General features: G+C 50.0%; 1 protein-coding gene across 2 annotated transcripts in view; it reads left to right on the top strand.

Moving 5' to 3' along the window:
* Positions 1 to 13,924, top strand: part of LOC126517178 (high-affinity choline transporter 1-like) — a 33,536-nt gene extending 19,612 nt beyond the window's left edge. For both annotated transcript variants that reach the window (XM_072287128.1, XM_072287127.1), the window contains 4 exons: positions 1,675 to 1,804; positions 4,309 to 4,526; positions 7,454 to 7,652; positions 11,117 to 13,924. In XM_072287128.1, the coding sequence (XP_072143229.1) occupies positions 1,675 to 1,804; positions 4,309 to 4,526; positions 7,454 to 7,652; positions 11,117 to 12,027 (1,458 nt within the window). In that variant the 3' untranslated portion in view covers positions 12,028 to 13,924. The remainder of the gene's footprint in view (positions 1 to 1,674; positions 1,805 to 4,308; positions 4,527 to 7,453; positions 7,653 to 11,116) is intronic.
* The last annotated feature ends 4,428 nt before the right edge of the window (positions 13,925 to 18,352 follow it).

Genomic DNA, 18,352 nt, shown 5'->3' with positions numbered 1-18,352 from the left:
CTTAGCAGATCTGCAAGCCCGATTGCTAGCATCACGAATCGATTTTGCGTAAACGTATGCATGTACTCCATCTCGCAAGTCGTTTGCGGCATTGTGGAAGCTGCAGGACTTCGTAGCCAATAGGAAGGCCGAATGCCCCCCTCGACATGTGTTCATCCGCGCCACGTCGTCTGCTCGGCTACTTGCGGTATACGATGTGCATGCGCAACAGTACCAACCTGTCACGTAACGCTGTAATGCATCATGTACTAAGCAAAAACTAATTATCTAATACTGCCATTAATTAGACAGTTTCGCCTGGAACTACATCGCGCTGCGCAAGGATATTGCCTGGGTGCATCTCGTACCTCCCACAGCGCTGCAAATGTCTTGTCAGATGGACGCCAGCTTTCTGCAGTGGCTCGCGATCTAATGCCCAGAGCACCGCGCCTTATTGGAGTACTGACATATTTTTTGAAGTTGTAGAAACTCTGCCACCCTCTTTTCGCAAGTGAAATGATCGCAGTCAGCTTGCATGAACGATCGGAGACACTCGTGAGGTATCCTAATTTGATGCTGAAGTCTTCTCGTAGCGTCAGACCTGGCGTCATTGACGTTGCGTTGTACTTCTCGCCTCTTTGGTGTACGTGCTTTGTTATTCGCATGCTTTCTTAAAGCGAAGTTTTCTTTTGCAAACCCTCTCCCCGGACTTTAGCTTACCACATGGCTGCTACTTTCTTGCCCGAATAGCTCGCATACGGAAAAATGAGAATAACTAAGTGTACGATCGTGGAATCGAACCTCGGATTCTCCCAGCACAAGATCTTGACGCTATAACCACCAGTCAACCGTAACAACACATTTTTTCGCGTCGCACTCCTCTTTGCATGTATACACCTCTGCTTACCTTTTTTTTTTTTTTTTCTCGACAAACATTAAACATGATGTCCTCGTGACATCACTGCTTGAACTTCTCACAGTGCATTCGCATGAACGGCTGTTTCCATTCCGGCTTAGATTGTGAACGGCGTAAGTAGCCATTAAACATAAGACGTTACGTGACGTAAATCGGTGACCTGTGCGGTGCATAAACATTGCGTAGGATTACACGTTGTACAGATGACAATAAAGAAACTTGCGCGCATCGAATTTAGTAAGCCGTTTCCCGAAAGTTTCCTTTTACAGAGATACCGACGCGTGCGTCAGATGTGCATATCTTCTTTTTTTTTTTCCTGATTCTAGCCTATCTATTAGCATTATGTACAATCCTGCAGTGGGTGTCCGCAGAGAAACGCGGAGAAAACATTTCGTCCCCGACGGCTGTACGCAGCCTTCGAGGCCGGGCTTCGAAACCCGTCCACTGCTTACATACTCGCGCAACGCCCCCCCCCCCCCTCCTTTCCCCCCTCCCCACCTCGAGGTGATACAAAAAACTCTTCCCTCCATACTTTCATGCACGCATTTGTTTGTTTGTTTGTTTGTTTGTGGGGTGCGCAAAGTGAATTCAGCCCTAAGCAGTACTTGGGCTTGTCTCACGGGCTTTAGTACTATGTAGTTGAGGGTTTAGCAGATCAACAAATTGGCGCTCCGCCGAAACTGATGCGCAGGCAGTGCGCGAGGCCTCGACCGAGCGTCAGTCCGCGTACATGAGCGCAAATGCGACGGGGATAACTTGCGCAACTGTGTTCGACGCAGGTGTACTTCCAGCGCGTGCTAAGCTGCGAGAGTGACTTCGGTGCCCGGATGCTCTCGTACTTGGCCGCCGTGGGTTGCATCGTGCTGGCGGTCCCGCCTGCAGCGATCAGCGCAGCGGCCAAAAGCGCGAGTACGTGCAACTTGACTTGCAGGTGGTACCGATGAGCATGAAAGCAAGCGTGCGCATGCTGTGCAGCTCTCCGCCCTAGCCGTACAGTAACTTTCGGTATTGTAGTCAAAAGCGGATACATAAGCAACATTTACGAGTGACAGCCTGTGACCTAGCTTGGAACCCCCCCATAGTCGCTATAGGTTAAACACGAATCTATTTCGAATAGTTTTCGAATACTTCTTATTGCCAGCTGTGTCCGATCGATTATGAAACTGAAGCAAAAATAAAACAAATTTCACCCCTGTCCCACGTGGACATAAGGAACGGGAACCTACGTGACCACGCTGCGTCGCGAGCGGCCAAACTCTCCCAGCTAAATCGCAATCATTAGCGCTCAAATTTCGCTCATGCATGACATTCGGCAATGGGTATTGTTTGGTACTCTTCATCCGTGCGACAACCGTGTGTTTTCTTTTTGCATTTTCTCTCTGAATAATGGCACCATCCGCAGCGACATTTGTAACTACAGTAAACTCTCAGTTGTACGAACGTCGGTTTATCGAATATTTCAGAATAATGAACTTTTTAAAAATCCCCGGCAGTTTTCTTATACATTCTATGCAAAAATGTTTCACTTAAACGAACTTCGGAACAGTGAATATTTCAGTTTAACGAACTCACTCAGAGGACCAAGGCTTATTTGTACGATCAGTTCAACGAAGTTTTGCGCCCTGCACTGCAGGCGCAACCGATGCCTGCCCTCATCAAACCACCGCTCCAGCGGCAATGTAACGTTGCTGGCGCTACAGCGTCCCTGGGGCAAAGCGGCGGCGCGGAAAACGAACGACAACGAGGCATGGCCTCCAAGATAGCCCGCACAAAACGAGCAAGCATGTAATCTCGGAGGTCATGAACAAAGTAACATCGCTGGCGCTTACAACGCTGCCAGAGCAAAGCGGCGATCTGTCACACCACAAACAACGTGGTGTGTGTTTTTTTTCTGACCGGCTAGTCGTGGCACGGTCGTCGTCTCTTTCTTTCCAGTCTCGTCGGTTCCGCATGTGCACACAAACGACCCACGTGGTGTGTTTTTCATCGGCTCCGTTAAGTTTCCATTTTTTAAGTAACAACGGCAATTCGCGTGCCAAATATGTACAAATTCCATTTAACACATTTCTAACACTATGGATGCCATGTCTTTTGTTTACAGTGTTCTGTACTTTTGCTCCATGATTTGCACTTCAAACTTTCGACTCTGTATGCCATGTCTTATGTTGGTCTAGCAAATATTCAGTTTAGTGAACTTTCAGTTAAGTGAACTATTTCCTTCGGTCCCTTGAAGTTCACTCAAGTGAGAGTTCACTGTATAGAGAATAATTTTTTTTCTCTCTCTGCCATCGCTGCAGTCAGCGCGCGTTTCCGTTAAGGTCTAACCTGCTCACAAGACTGCTTTTTAAGCTTATTATTTCTTCATAACGCTCCATTCCAGCTTTTGATGAAGCGTACTCATAACGTGAAATGTAATGAGAGGAACTTGCTAATATAACGAATGCTGTGACGTTAACAATGTTTCATATTGTTACGCGAATGGAGCACTGATGACACGGAAGGCTGTACACAGTGTATTTACACAGCGGATTGCAATTCTGGCCAGTCTAGCTAACAGCGTGCGCGTCTTCTTCGTCGAGACGACTGCGTTGCGACCTTTTCCATGAACGTGCGTATGAATATTAATGGAGAAAAAGGAATTAGTCGAAAACTTTTCCAAAAGTATTTGAGATTCGATTTGATCAGATTCGCTATTAGCAGTGTTTGATTTGGTCTTGTAGCGGCATCGACGTCGAGGAAGGTGAGGAGGACGGCGGCTGGCTAGGGACAGAAAGCTAAGCGGGCACGTGGCTCGGATTTCTCGCGGCCGGCGCGAGGTGGCCCAGAGATTTGTTAACTATCATAATTGTTCTTGTACAGGAGGTACCGATACAGTCTTTGACTATGGGACCTCCTTTTCTGCATACTAAATACTTTTAATGTGACCCAACTCCCAATAAGAAGTTCTGATTAATCAATTAATCAATGAATAAAGTAATCAATCAAGTAAGTGTTTGATTGATTGATTGATTGATTGATTGATTGATTGATTGATTGATTGATTGATTGATTGATTGATTGATTGATTGATTGATTGATCCGCCGAGGAATGACCGTCAGCTAGGGTCTTCTGCTCACTAAAAACGTACTCCCGTTTATTATGGCTCATCGTCATCACTGATTTCGCGCGCCACAGCCTAAAAAAAGTCACACACGCGTACTAGTTGGTCGGTTCTCGTGCTGAATATTTTTCGAAACACGGCGACAGGGAGAGAGAGAGAGAAGAGTATAGAACGTGTTTTATATTGCTGTCTCTGTCGTCGCGCATCAAAAAAAAAAAAATAATAATAATCTTACCAACAGTTTTAGCGTTAATCTTTTACGTGTATATGGGCCCAGGGAACGCGCTTTTTTTTTTTTCTTCACCCTATCAGACTTTACGGCGGCCGGCTATCCTGGTCCGTACCATTTGCGCGACAAGGACATCGTGAGGGTGCTGCCGTATTCCATACGCTACCTGACCACCGGCTTGGTCCCTCTGGTGGGCCTGGTCGGCATCACGGCTGCGATCATGTCGTCGGCGGACTCTTCCATGCTCAGTGCATCCTCCATGATCACCAAGAACGTCTACCAGTCCATCGTTCGACCCATGGTATCGTATGCGGCTCTAGAAATACTTCGCTTAAGATGGCACTAACTCAGTTTCGCTCGTATCTCTAGACACTTAATTAGCTTAGACCCAAGAAATCGTTTTCTAACATTCTCGGTTTATTTACACTATTCCACCATAACTCTACTTGTCTTTTCACGCTAAGAGATTGACTTGGACGAACAAATGAAAGCTGCAGTTCAGTTTCTTGCATTTGGTACCGAAACCGAAGCTCCGGTACGGCAGCGCGGCGTTGTGAATTTAATTTAATTTATTGTAGACTGAAAAAGGCCTGAAGGAAGGAAAACAGGAGGTGAAAGGCAGAGAGGTTAACGAATAAGGGTCCGGTTGGCTACTCCACACAGGAGGATGGGGTAAGGAGCAGAAAAGATTCAGTTTGCACATACTGTAGTTTTTCAATGAGTCATGTTTCCTTTAAAAAGCACATTATAGCGCTTTTAAAGAAGTTCGTGCCGACGTCACCTGGGACCAGGGTCCAAGAATTTGCCTTCCGTAAGGGGACGGTTGTCTATCCTGTCGAGCGTGGTGCCGAGGACTTGTATTTGTGCACTGAAACGACATAAGGTGCGCTATCGTCTCTTTGCTCCCGCAAACTTTACAATCTGGACTTGCGGCCATTCCGATGAGGTAAGAGTACGCATTGGTAAAAGATACCCCAAGCCATAGGCGACAGATGAGAGTTATATACCTCCCGTTGTGGTAAGCCATGTGGAATGCGGAGCTTCAGAACAGGATAGGGAAGAAAGGCGCTGGTTTCTAACGCGTGCCGAACTCCATTGGGCCAAGGTAAGCTCGCGATCAAGCGCACGGAGCTTTCCCGCTGCGTCTGTTCTTGATAGCGGGATAGCAACGCAATCGACACTCGTATGTAAAGATCAAGTGCCTGTGTCTGCCTGCTCGTTTCCAAGAGGCCACAATGACTTGACAACCATTGAAATACGATGTCATGCTTTGTTCCGACTGCCCGATGGCAAATTTCTCGCGTGTCCGCGACAAGTCGCTCGTTCTTTGTTTCTTTCGTTTCTTCATTCATGTTCAGCCATTGCATCTTTGCTTGCTTACGGGGGTATGAACAATTCCTGATGACGAAATTTTCTTTTCTCTCGCCCGACTAGTCGCCATTTTTTTCCGGTATGAGCCATTGCAACGACCCACTTAGTAAGAGCTCTGCAAGCACGTATAATCGTTACTGATTGCAGTGGCTCCGCTGGTGCGTGGGTCCGTGGCGTAATGGTTTCACTATCGGGCTTCTGTGCAAAGGTTCGAATCCAGCCATCGAATAATTTCATTCCACTCACTACCCATTATTGCCAAACTGGCTGAACTAGCTTGCCCTGCTTGCAGTTGCCGTGGACATTAGCGCCACAGTTTCATCTAGTAATTGTCTGAGACTCTGTGATGCAAGCTGTAAGAGCACATCAGGTGCCACACGTGTAACTGTGTTGTGGCGTCACGGCACAGCATGTGGTCACGTGGGAGCAGGGCATTGCGACGTTTTGACACTCGCTCGGTGGCTTCGTGCGCTGCTGTTCGTGTCAGGGCCAATGTGGCAGCATGGCGGACGACCGAGCTAGGATGACGAAGCGAAGGTCAGAACGTCGCAATGTCCTCCTACCACGTGGCCACGTAACTGTGTGATGATATTACGACACAGTACCATCCCATGAAATAAAACCGCAACAGGCTGTATAAAAGCTATTGTATCAAATTGTTAGCGGTGCCTCTCAGGCTTGGCGCTGTTCTTCCTAGGGCTTAGTGGTCCAGAACCTTCATTTAACGCAAGAAATGAATAGTCGAAAATATTATGTCAGTACTCCTTAACTATGACTAAAATTGTGTGGAGTTTAACGCTGCGAAAAGGCACAGTGCGATATGAGTGACGCCGTAGTTCTCAGAATTAATGTTGTCCACCTGCGGTTTAACTACGGTAGCGGCATGCAAAACATCTTAAAAACACTTGCCTTTGCTTCGAGTTGTAGATAAATTCGACTTCGCCGTGCCATCTGCTAGCCGCCTGGTTAGCTCAGATGATAGAGCGGCTGTCCCGGAAAGGCGGTGGTCCCGGGTTCGAGTCGCGGACCAGGACGAATTTTTCTTCAACTGCGAGGCTTTTCTTTCGAGGAGCCCTTATGGGTTTCCTTTGTAGCAATTGCTACGATTGGGCGGATGTCTCATTTCCCCTTTATTATTAACACCATTGTTTCGAGCTTAAATTATGCATTGCACCTTAAACCGTAGACATCTCACACCAAGCTCGCAAGATCTGAGCGCATTCAGTGCTGTAGAAAAGTCGTATTCGAACCGTACAGAGTGGTGACGAATTAAAACGAAGCCCCGGAAACGTCTGCCTCGTGGTGTAAAGGATGCCGATCTCAAAGGCCACGCTTTAGCACCGAAAGCGATTGCAGGTGCTAGAAATGCGTCGTAGCCTTCATGCGTCATTTTGGTAAATGTTTCTTGGCGGTCCACCGCCGCTTTTTTACCACGCGAGCGAAGGAATTGCGGGCACAATTCAACGGCGACGCCCTTGCTGCGCCATCGCGTGCCAGAGCATGCGGAACAAAGCGTCTCTCTCGGAACTGTTTCGGAGCACACAACAAAGCGGCGGCCCCACACTTCCTGACGTCACGCAATTGATGCTAAAATGGTGGTCGCTGTCCGTGGGAGCTTAGCGCTTGAAAAAAAAAAAACTGAGAATAGTCGGACGTCCGAAGTCATGGCCTCTTAAAGGTGCGCGCAAGGCACGCCACACGGTTTTTTTTTTTCTTTCGGCCTTCACCGGGAGAGTTGGTATAAATTCATGGCTGCAAGAGCGCCAGTAAAGATAAGTCAAGAGAAAGTCGAGGACAAGGTACGTCGAAGAGCGCACTCTGGCGTCCGTTCCGAGAGTATCCAACTGCTTTCTGCAGGCTTCCGACGTCGAGGTGTCCCTGGTGCTGCGAGTCATGGTGTTCGCCATCGGGTCCTGGGCCACCTACTTGGCGCTGTCCGTGAATTCCGTGTTCGAGCTGTGGCTGCTCTGCTCGGACATAGTCTACGTGCTGCTGTTCCCGCAGCTGATCTGCGTCCTCTACTTCGAAGATTGCAACACGTACGGCGCCTTCTTGGGTGAGTCAGAAATTGTATGATGGACTATCGACAAATGTGTTGGCGTTACGTAAATTTTATTATGAATTGCTGTGGAGGAGACTCGATCGGGGAAAAAAATTAAAGGTAGCGCATATAGACGATGCTTTTTACATTCTCTAGGGATTATCTCGTGACCGTGAAGTAAATAAATTTTGACATATGGCACAACTGCGTGCCACAAGTCGTGTGTGCCATTCGTGTCACGACCTAAATCAATATCGGGAGGTGGCCCCGAGACCCGATAGCGAACGCTATAACCTGCCACACCAAGATAACCGCTACGTCGGAAGCGCGCAGGAAGAGCGCAGGAAGCTGTTGGGTATACTAGGAACTGAGATGTCAGTGTGCTCTCCAAAATACCGCATTTACACGAGGAAAAGACCCGCTGTCGTGTGAGACCAGTACCCCGCCATGTCACTATTTTTTATAACGGCGGTTTCACCCGAAGGCGAACAATTGAAAGCGATAGCTTGTTTTATCACCGCGCTCGAGTTCCACACACGTAAGCCAAGCCTGTATCTTCTCATTTTCCTTGAATAAATGTTTTATTTATTCTCCCTCGGATATGATCGCTAACCTCGGACGCTGTCTTGACGATACAAGGAGACGACGTGTCGGCGCGACGCCGCACTCGTGCCAACCTGTTGCAGTAACATCGCCCCTGGCAGGTAACCAGGTGTCTCACAACGCTCACGCGACGAGGAACGCCGGCAGCAGCGCGACAAGCGTCGCACGTCGATGGTGCGACAGACTGAGAGACCGACGGAAAATCATTTGGCGTTTGTCCGCGCTGTTAGATACGGGGCCGTTTCCTGAGCCTACTTCGAGTTCCCCAGACCACATCGAATCGCACCACAGCTAATTAAGGAGCCCATAAGCACGGATACCACATTCCTGAGGTGCGACACGTGCAAACAAGTTGGCGGCCCCCACTTCGTGTGCCGCCGGTGGCGCTATTCACTGCTTGACTCTTCCCGAAAGTGAAGCGAGAGCCTGGCACTGTGGCGGGTAAAGTGGGTCCCGAAGCAAGACGGCTGTAATGCGCCGTGAAAACCTGGCGGCGTCGCCCCCATCCATCTATTGTGACGGCGCATTGCAAGTCAGCAAGGCAAGACCGTAGGGAGAAGTAAGCCCTCGCCGATTGGCCGAAAATGGCGTCACCTGAACGGGCTCTCCCATTGGCCGAATGTGACGTGTCTTCGAGACACCGAAGGGCTTAAAAGACGCAGACGGGGAGCAGCAAGAGAGCATTCCGAGAGCATTCCTTAATTCATCTCTTTCGAGCTTCTTGCCACGGGCCGCAGCGTCCGAGTTGCTGCCGGCCCGTAATAACTTCTATGACTGTTAATTTCTTGGTCGGCTCACTGTAAATAATCTAAATAAACCTTCCAACTTTTTCATCTCAAACTCCTCCTCAACTGTTACAGCGCCCAGTAAAAGGATTGGCTACATTTAGCCGGACGATTACCGTCCGTACCACTCGGACCACGATGTGGTGTGCAAACATCTGCGCTGGAGGCATGCCAATTCGTTTCGGACAACGTTTCACGCCAGCAGCGGAAAGTAGAACGGCTCAGCTGACCTGGCTGCAGTTGCAGAGCGGCGATTGAGCGGGTCGTGCCGTTGCGTCCACTTGACTTCGTCGTTTTTTTGCTTCCAAACGCAGCGCGGGTCTCTAAATCTGTTACACGAAACTGTGCGCTGAATGACGTTGATTGAACGACGAAGGCGGTGTGGCATATGTGACGACGACGGCATGACGACAATTCGACATGAATTCTGCGTCACCAGCGGCAGTGTGGCCCTGATTGACATCCCTTTGTTAAAGGGCTTGTAGGTCAGGGCGCAAACGCAGCAGAAAGTGTGTTTCTGAAACGATCACGATGGTACGACGACAGCGTGACGGTGAACCACGACAAAGGGACGACGGCGAAGGCGTGACGACAGCCGAGAGTCGGATGGCGAAGCTTGGATGACGATCATGTGACGAACACGAGTACATACCTATAGTGACCCAATCTAGTAGACAACTTGGGTCACTCACTGGTTGGGAAAACGATTAGGGGCAGGCGCAGACATAACTACCGGAAAGTACGTGAAGTATCTTAAGGATGCTAATCGCAGTAATATGAATATTAACAAAAGCCACGAAGAAAAAAAGAAGTCTTGGAGGGAGCACGACGTAAGGCATCTAGCCTTTGCAAGGCAACCTCCTCTGACGCGTTTGTCTCTCCCTGTAGAATCATGGGAAATGTGCACATCGCGCGTTTAATCTTGGGAAGCACGCCGCGCGGCTTGGTTCAAGGTAAGTTTGATTGCCACTAGCCGCCGTTGTGCCGTGCCGCTCGCTAGCAGCATTCGGTGCGATTGGTTCTCGGCCCAGATACCAGAAAACGTGATTGCCGTTGCAATGGGAACACTACCTCCGGTGAATCCGCACGATTATCCGCTTGTTACAAATTCTGATGGCTGCAGCAGTCGTAGCAGCCGAAGAATCCAGCGCAGTCCCTCTGAGTGACTAGAAAACACTGCTTGCCTTCATGCGCTTGGTTTCTGTTTTCATGATTCCCTTCTTTTTTAATTTTCAAGAATAGGCTTCAAGATTTTCACGTGACGCTACCTCCTAGGTTATTATTGCGAAAGCAATACTGCTCGCACTTTCGGACCATCGGTGGTCGTGGCGCCTCCTTACACAGCTGCGCGTCACGTGACCGTGTGACCTCACGCCAGACCGAGAGACGGGGCCCCAGCTCGCGGCATCGATGGTGGAGGCGAAGCCTTGCGCGCCGCTGCTGCGGCGCTACCGAGAGAGGGCGCTCGCTGGTGTGACGTCACGCTAGGAGGATAAATGGGGCTACAGCTCGGCTTCTCGCAGTGGTCGGCGCGCTGCCTTGCGCTAAGTCGGATGATGTATAGCCATAAGTTTAACAAAGGGCAACCATGTCCACACCATCAGCCGAACCAAGGCGCAGCCAAGGGTATTGCTTTCGCAATCTTCCAGGCTTAACCAAGCTAAGCCTTCAGCCAATTTCTTTTTCTTTCCTCAATGACAAAAGCAGCCCATTTAGTTACAGTTGTGCGTGAGAACCTCATTGTGCTAAGTCGAGACAAGAAAGGTGTTCTCGAAACCGAGCCTACGTACTATTAACACGCGTTGTGTGCACGTGCGTGTGTATGCATGTATGTGCTCGCATGTGTTTTCCGATGCTACGACGCGCATATTTATTCAATTTTTGCCAGTTATGAGATTGTGCACTATCGTTAATTGACGCACCTTCCAGGCGTGCAGTACCGTTCAGTTCATGTCGTATATCCCATGCAGTTGCATAACGCGCGCGAGTTCTGGACACATCTAGTGGTTGCCAATAGACATATACCGTTAAGCTCCGTACGCGCTCAGGAACAGTGCAGATCCATCCTGAGCCTGACGCGCGCACTCGCAGCTTTCTTCGTCAGCGTCGTCTTTCGCGGGTTGTGCGGCGAGCCGTCGATGAACGTGCCGGTGACCATCAGGCTCCCGATGTACGACGAGGAGCTGGGCCAGCAGTTTCCCTTCCGGCTCGCCTGCATGCTGCTCGGCCTGCTCACCCAGCTGCTGGGCTCGTACGGCGCCTTCTTGGCCTTCCGCAGTGGCTGGGTGCCGCAGAGATTCGACGTCTTCAACTGCTTCGTCTCGCTGCGCCACTCCGAATCGAGGCAAGCGACCAAGCAGAGCGAGCAGAGCATCGGTGCGCAGCAGCCCGGCGGCGAATCGAACATGAAGAACGAAGTCGAGGAACCGCCGTTGGCCAAGGACGACGACGTATACAAGCTCTGGAAAGGCAGCGTCGTCAACCCTTTCCAGAAGCTGAGGGATAGCGGCGTCGGCTCAATTAGGAGCCAGAAGCCCAGCTCCGTCGACGCTTCACCGAAAACCATGAAAGCGAGCACCGCCGACGCTTCCCTGAAGGCCACTGTCGACGTGCAACCGTCGACGTCCAACGTCGACGGTTCTTCGAGGACCAAAAGGAAAACGAGTAGCAAGCTTGCGAGAAGAGCCGCTACGGCGACGGACGTCGCGATCCAGCCGGACAACCTCGTAGCTCCCGGCGCGTTTGAGGCGAAGGCGCCGTCAAGAACGGACAGCGCCAAGTCCCCGAGCTCCGCCAAGTCGGACTTGTCGAGCGACTCCAAGGCGTCGGAGAGCAAGCCGGAAGGCAGTCAGGCCACCGAGCCGACCAAGGCGCCCTCCCTCAAAGTGCGCCGTTCCAGGAGCCGGGCCAAAACCGAGGCGGCGACGCCGGCGGCGGCTAGCGTCTCCAAGAGCGACGGCGAGCCGCCCCAAGAAGGGGGATCGCGAGAAAAGCAACTTTGAGGAGCATCCCGCAGCCCTCACCAACGATGCTTGCTCCGAAGCGTCCCTTCTTCTTATAGGTGGTCGCGCTATTTTTTTTTCTTTGGCTTTACGTATTTTAGTGTAGCTATAGCGCACAAGGACGAAGTGGCTGCTGCGAGGACGGCACGTTAGCCGCATTCTGCACGACGGCTTTGAGCGGACGATGCCGGGCTCACATCTAAGAGGCGGAGTACGTGTACGCGTGGCCATCGCCAATATTTCTCGTTAAAGAAAGAATGCTTTCTGCTGACCGATTCGGCGAACATATACATGGATGTCAAATAGCGTTTCTGGTTTGTTCGCTTTCACCAGGTCTCTGAACCTTGCCCTAAACGACTTAAATGTTACTAACTTTTACTCGCGCCTTAAGTTGCTAACAGTTCCGCATGAAAAAATGGCATATCAATTTCCAACAGGGTTTCCAGCCAGATTTTCAGTGTATTTAGCACTTGCAGTTGAAAATTTCTAGAGCCAGCTGGAAACAGAATAGAGCACATATTGGTCGGCGCAGAAAGTAAATTCTGAAGCGGAGCGTGTTCTCACCCCTGGATGTGATTCGAACTGGCCAGTACTGCTACTTAAGAATGTGGAAACACTCCAGCGGATTCAATGCTGATTCCAGATGCCATTTTTCGCTTAGTGTAGCTCAATTTACAGGTCGTGCAGTGGGTAGGTGAACCTTTTGAGGTGGGATTCAACATTCTTCCAGTTGGCAATGAGTACGTTTACCAGCTGGAAACAATTACGATTGCCAGCTGAAAGATTATCTCAGATGGGAAAAAGTTTCAGCTGGCGGATATTTCGTGCCTAGTAATCCAGCAGTGACTGGAAACATTTCAGCTGGGACAGCATATACGACTGCATTTATTGCTGCTGTAAATGGGAGAAAGGGGGGTGAGAGAGCACTGACACAATGTTTGGCCTCTCAGTATTTTTTTGTTCAGCGGAGACAACTTCGTTAATGTGCCCTGAAGCGAATAATAAAAAAGTCAATTATTGAATCTGTTCAAATAGCTATCTGAACATCGCTGTTTATTATGCAGGTTATTTCTGCCTCTTTCTGAAACCTATCTGAGAAGGCTGAACAGAACTGTCTTTCTCAAAGGTAATCTACAGAAAGACTGTTGGAACAGGTAGCATGCAATATCCCCTTCAGCCACCGATTCTATTCAATGAAAAATCGCGAAAAATACAGTATGTGGACTCCGTGCGCAAACTCTCTGCGGGAACGTCAGATACGAGTACATTAAATATTTAAAAACTAGCATACCTAGAAAGCAACAGTACAGTTACTTAATACTGATATCGAGAGTGCACACCTGGTTGTCTACATTTAAATTCGATTTACCAAAAAAACTTTACGCACATTATTCATACTTGCAGTGTAGGTCCAATGAGAAGTGTTCCAAGATGTTTGCAGCACAATTATTTTCATCAGGGATTTTGCGTTTCATGCACTATCTTGATGCGCACGGTCGTGCACACAGGACTGGCTTAGGGGATACAAACTGGGCTTTTTTTATGTCTTGGCAGCGACAGACACGGCGTATCCTACAAAAAATTTAAACCGTATTTACTCGAAAATAGGCCAAACATAAATATAGGTCGACCTCTGTATATCAACTCGCCAAGAAATAAATCTGTATTCTAATTAAATATGTATATATAGATTCATTTCTAGACCCCTGCATTTTTCGAAAAACGAAAAAAAAAAAACACCTTGAACATGACTCATCTTTACTTACCGTAAGCTCGGCTGCCAAAGCCCGCTAGTCAATGCCACAAGTCGCATCCTCGTCGGGAATGTCCTGAGAAGTCGTCCTCTCCGGGTGCTCCGTAGGAGGCGCACTCGACCTTCCACGAGACGTCGTCGTCGGTGTCGTCGAGCGCGTTCGGTACGTATAATTTCTTACGGCCAGAGTTTGGATGATCTCCAGACTGGCTTAACGACGGGCGTGACGGAGAAACTCCGTTGGTTCGGTACTTTTGCTAGTTTGTTCACGAACATAGGTCGAAATTCCTCGATCACAAATACAGGTCGATAACTCATTTTGGGCAACGTTAAAAGGAGAAAAAAGAAAAGTAGACCTATATTTGAATGAACACGTAGACGGAAAGCTAACGCTAATGTTTATGCAGACATTTTGGCAACTGGGCACGTGTGACTGGGTACGTGCCGCTCTTCAAGGAGGAGGAGGAATAAACTTTATTTTTGCACAGCAGATTTGAGACCTAGGCCTCTCTACCTAGACGACGGCCTCGAGCCCTTGGGCCCTGGCGGCATCTTCGGCGTGCTGGATTGCCCTGAGTTGGTCTTCCCGTGCACAGCTGAGCAACGCGGTCTCCCACTGCTCTCTGGTCTTGTTTATTTTATTCTGTGTGGGTGTCCGAGGACAAGGCCAAACCATATATTGTAGGTCCGCCCTTTCTTGACAGAACCTACATCTATCCGTGTAAAGGTCCGGGTATTAGCGGTGGTAGGCCACCGGGTTCGGATATGTATCTGTTTGTAAGACGCGCCATGCCGTCGCTTGCCGTCTACTCAGCGAGGGGTGTACCAGGGGGAAATGGGCCCTTCCCAATTTATAGTGTTTGGTGATCTCGTTAAAGCTGGTCATCCGGTCTCTCTCCGTTCCCAGTAGTTGTTGCGTGTCACCTGCTCGGCCCGTCAGTTATCGAGCCAGGTTGTGCGCTATTTCGTTCCCGTGAAGGGAGGAGTGTGCGGGTACCCATATAATGTGAATGTAGCGATCTTCACGAAAGTTGTTTAAAATTCTCAGCGCTTCCGGCGAGGTTCTTCCTTTTGCATAGTTCTTGACGGCTGTCTTGGAGGCTCTTACTACGATGTTAGCCTCCGTGGAGGCTATTGCCAGTGCTAAGGCAGCCTCCTCCGCCACCTCCGCCTTCCCTGTTTTTACCGTGCCACTAACTCTGCAGTGACCCTCTAGACTCGTACCAACTATCGACATACTCTGTCTACTTGCGTACTCCGCCGCGTCCACATAGACCACGTCCCTGGCATTACGGAATCTTTCGTAGAGAGCTCTCGCTCTTGCGATTCTTCGATCTTGCTGAAACTCCGGGTGCATGTTTCTGGGGATTGGGGGTATTGATAGATGTTCCCTTATTTTCCTTGAGATGTCTACCCGCACCCCATGCTGTGCTTCGTAGGTTATTCCGATGTCATCTATAATATGTGTCTCCCCATCACGGTTACTTGCGTGCGTCAGTGCATGAAACTACGTTTCGTTAACAAATTAACTGGAACGCCAATGCATTTCTCCGCAAAGTTCGGAAATGTATATCTCGAAATAGGTGTCGTCCTGAGAATTTGTTCCAAGTGGATCCCCCTTGCGAAGTCCACTGCTTGAATTTGTAAATTGCAATATGGGTCATAATGTAATTAATTAAGAACTTAATTAGTGAATTTTAGTAATAAGTCGATTCTGGATCTCAATTTCTTGCGCAAATATTGTCCGCCGCTTCGAGTAGACCAACTCATGAACTAGAATTGTGATATCTGCCAACCTTTAAATATTTTTGAAGGTGTTCGCTGAAATAACCTGTATATTCACACACGCGCCTCTCGGGAACTTCGCTGCGGCGGCGCCAGATGGCGCAGCGTGCGCAGAGAAACGCGCGATAGAGGGGGCCCCTCTTTCTGCATACGCGCCTCATACGTGACGCGTTTGGACGGTGTAGAATTTGGCAGACGTAGCTGTAGAGATGAACTTGGGACGACAGGACTGGGCGAGTAGGCTTTAATTGCAGGATTTACATTTAAAACAGGACATACATTGGCTGCCGAGCGCGACTCCCATATGGAGCCCGCAAAACTAACATACAGCAAACAGTTTACGAGCACACAGCTCACTAGTACATTTCTAGTATGACAGAGCACTCAGCTCCCGACAACGATCACAACACGAGCACTCCCTAGCAGCCGGCAAACGCTGCTTATAAGCTCTCCGCTTGACGTCATAGTTCGACGTCATCGTTCGGACGAGGACGGAGCAGGAATGGAGGGTGAGGTGTGCCGGCTTGGAGGATGAGGTGGGTCGGAGCAGGAATGGTCGGGAAGGTTCGTCCAAGCATTGTAAACTTGTCGCCGCCCCGCACTATCGTTTATCGCCCAAACACACGCAAACACACAGGTGCGAAACCATACACACAAAGGCTCCGGAGTCGACGACCGAGGGCTTCGTAGAACTGCTCCGTCTGGTGTGGCGCGGCGGAGTGCCACATGCCTGAGCTGACCGCGCGCCACGTGGCTGCCGGTCATCCGCAGTTCTCGGTACTGCCCAGCTTAGGTGCCGACGTCAGAGGGCCTCGTAGAACTGCTTTGTCCCGGATGGTGCGGCCAAGTACCAATTTCCGCCTCGTGGCTGTCGGCTCTTCGCAGTTCTCCGAACTGGTGGGCTTGAAACACGTGCAGCGGGCTGAAAGCTGGCACGTTGCCACCCCGTATGGCCATTCTTAACAACGGTCGCACTACGGTGTGTCGATGCAGTGCGTCAACGCAAATCGCGTTAACGTCGACATTCACCGTGAGATGGGATCTGCCGAATTTTCCTTCCACAGTGGTGGAGAGAGCATGGAACGGAAGCTACCAATAGCTACTATGAGCTAAACACAGCCAGGAGAGTCCGGCAACCATATGCAGGACATCATCAAAAGAGACATCGCGCTGATGGCATCCAAATGGACGGGCAGGGGCGGCGTCAAAGCTAGATTGCCTCGCCGAGGCCAGCTGCCTGATACGCCATACTCTCTTTCATACTTTCTCTCTTCATGACTTCGAATAGCCGATTGGATACCCTTGGCGTGACGTCAGTGCCACGTGCACGAATAACAAGGTGGCTGGATGAAATTTCACCGAGAAGACGCAACGCCGACCGCGTTCAGTCCCACAGAAGAGGAGGAAGAAGAAAAGCCGCGTGGGCTTACGGTGCCGCTTGCTTTTCGCTTTCTTACCACTGAGTTTTCTGTGCATGCGAACCGCGTTACAGTCCCGCATCGGAGCCATCCATCGAAACATGTCACCTGTTGAATACTTCGGTCACGTGCAACGTGGATGCGAAGAAGACACCGCACTTTCCAAAGCTGAGCCCACTCCAGGCGTTGTTTCGTGGATATGTAGAGGAGATGTAGTCATCAATGAAAAGTGCCGTTTTGTTCATCCTTGTGAGGCGTCACTGCTTCAGGTATGCCGGCTTTGTTTTATACTGGGAGCATCATGCGGCGGAATAGTGCCACGTGCGTTAGGGAACGTTCACGCCACGTTACTACCGCCATGGTGTGCTTCCACAGTGCCGTTGGTGACAAGCGGATCGGCATATCGCCCGCAACTTTTCTCGTACTAGCTGATGAAAGTTGTGGAAAGTGCAGTCAGACGATTGAATAGAGCCACGCGATGTGTTGTGGAAATAATTGCTGATTTCCCGTAAAGTACGAGCCAACAAGCTCAGCTGACAACCATCGTACACGTGAGTTCGGATTCACGTGAATTGGACGGAGAACTTGAAATCGCGTTGACTCAATGACGTTCTGGATTCCCGTTGTTTCTGCAGACATTGTTCATTGCTTACCGTAGCGTAGAGCATAAGTTTACGGACAGGAGAGAAAAAAAAAGAAAGAAGGAACACGACACGTGGCTCTGTTGCGAGTCCTCGATCACTTGTGCCATTTGTCGCGTTGCATCTTCTTTGCTCTGTCTGTAAACTAAGCTCTGTACGCTGCAGTAATCCTGCGCCAACTAGCTCAGACGAAACCGTTTTTGTTCATCCTTAGCTGGCCACACAGGTTCCAGCCGGACTTGGAGCTTGTTACAGCCACCGTGACGCGCGCACGGGGTACAGTACCCGGGGACCACTCCAGGTCTGCACGCCAACACGATGTCTTCCTGCGCGAGCACACTCCGCCGTCCCGACGCGACAACTCGTCGCGCGTTGTCTCGTCCGAGAAGGCGACGTTTTCGGGGGTTCGTCGCTCGAGCCAGGACGAGGAAGGTCGGTCCTCGCGTGCTACAAAAAAGTGCAAGGCTCTTCCACTGCGTCCTGGTGATGATGGTGGTCACTGCTGATGATGTCCTGGTGGTAGGCGAATGCCACGTTCGACACCGTCCTGGCTTCCTCGCTGGTCGCGTCTTTCAGCGATCACCCGGAATCGCAATTCGGAAGGCGCTCGACGCCTCCGGCTACCTCTCCGCGTTATGTGCGGGTCACGTGTGCGTGCTAAGCGACATTCGAATAGACTTGCATTGCACGACGTAAGCCGTACGAGCATAGGTTATGAAAATACAAAC

This window comes from Dermacentor andersoni, chromosome 3 (genome assembly GCF_023375885.2).
Source record: "Dermacentor andersoni chromosome 3, qqDerAnde1_hic_scaffold, whole genome shotgun sequence".
Taxonomy (NCBI): domain Eukaryota; kingdom Metazoa; phylum Arthropoda; class Arachnida; order Ixodida; family Ixodidae; genus Dermacentor; species Dermacentor andersoni.
This window is presented reverse-complemented; position numbering and strand designations above follow the sequence as displayed.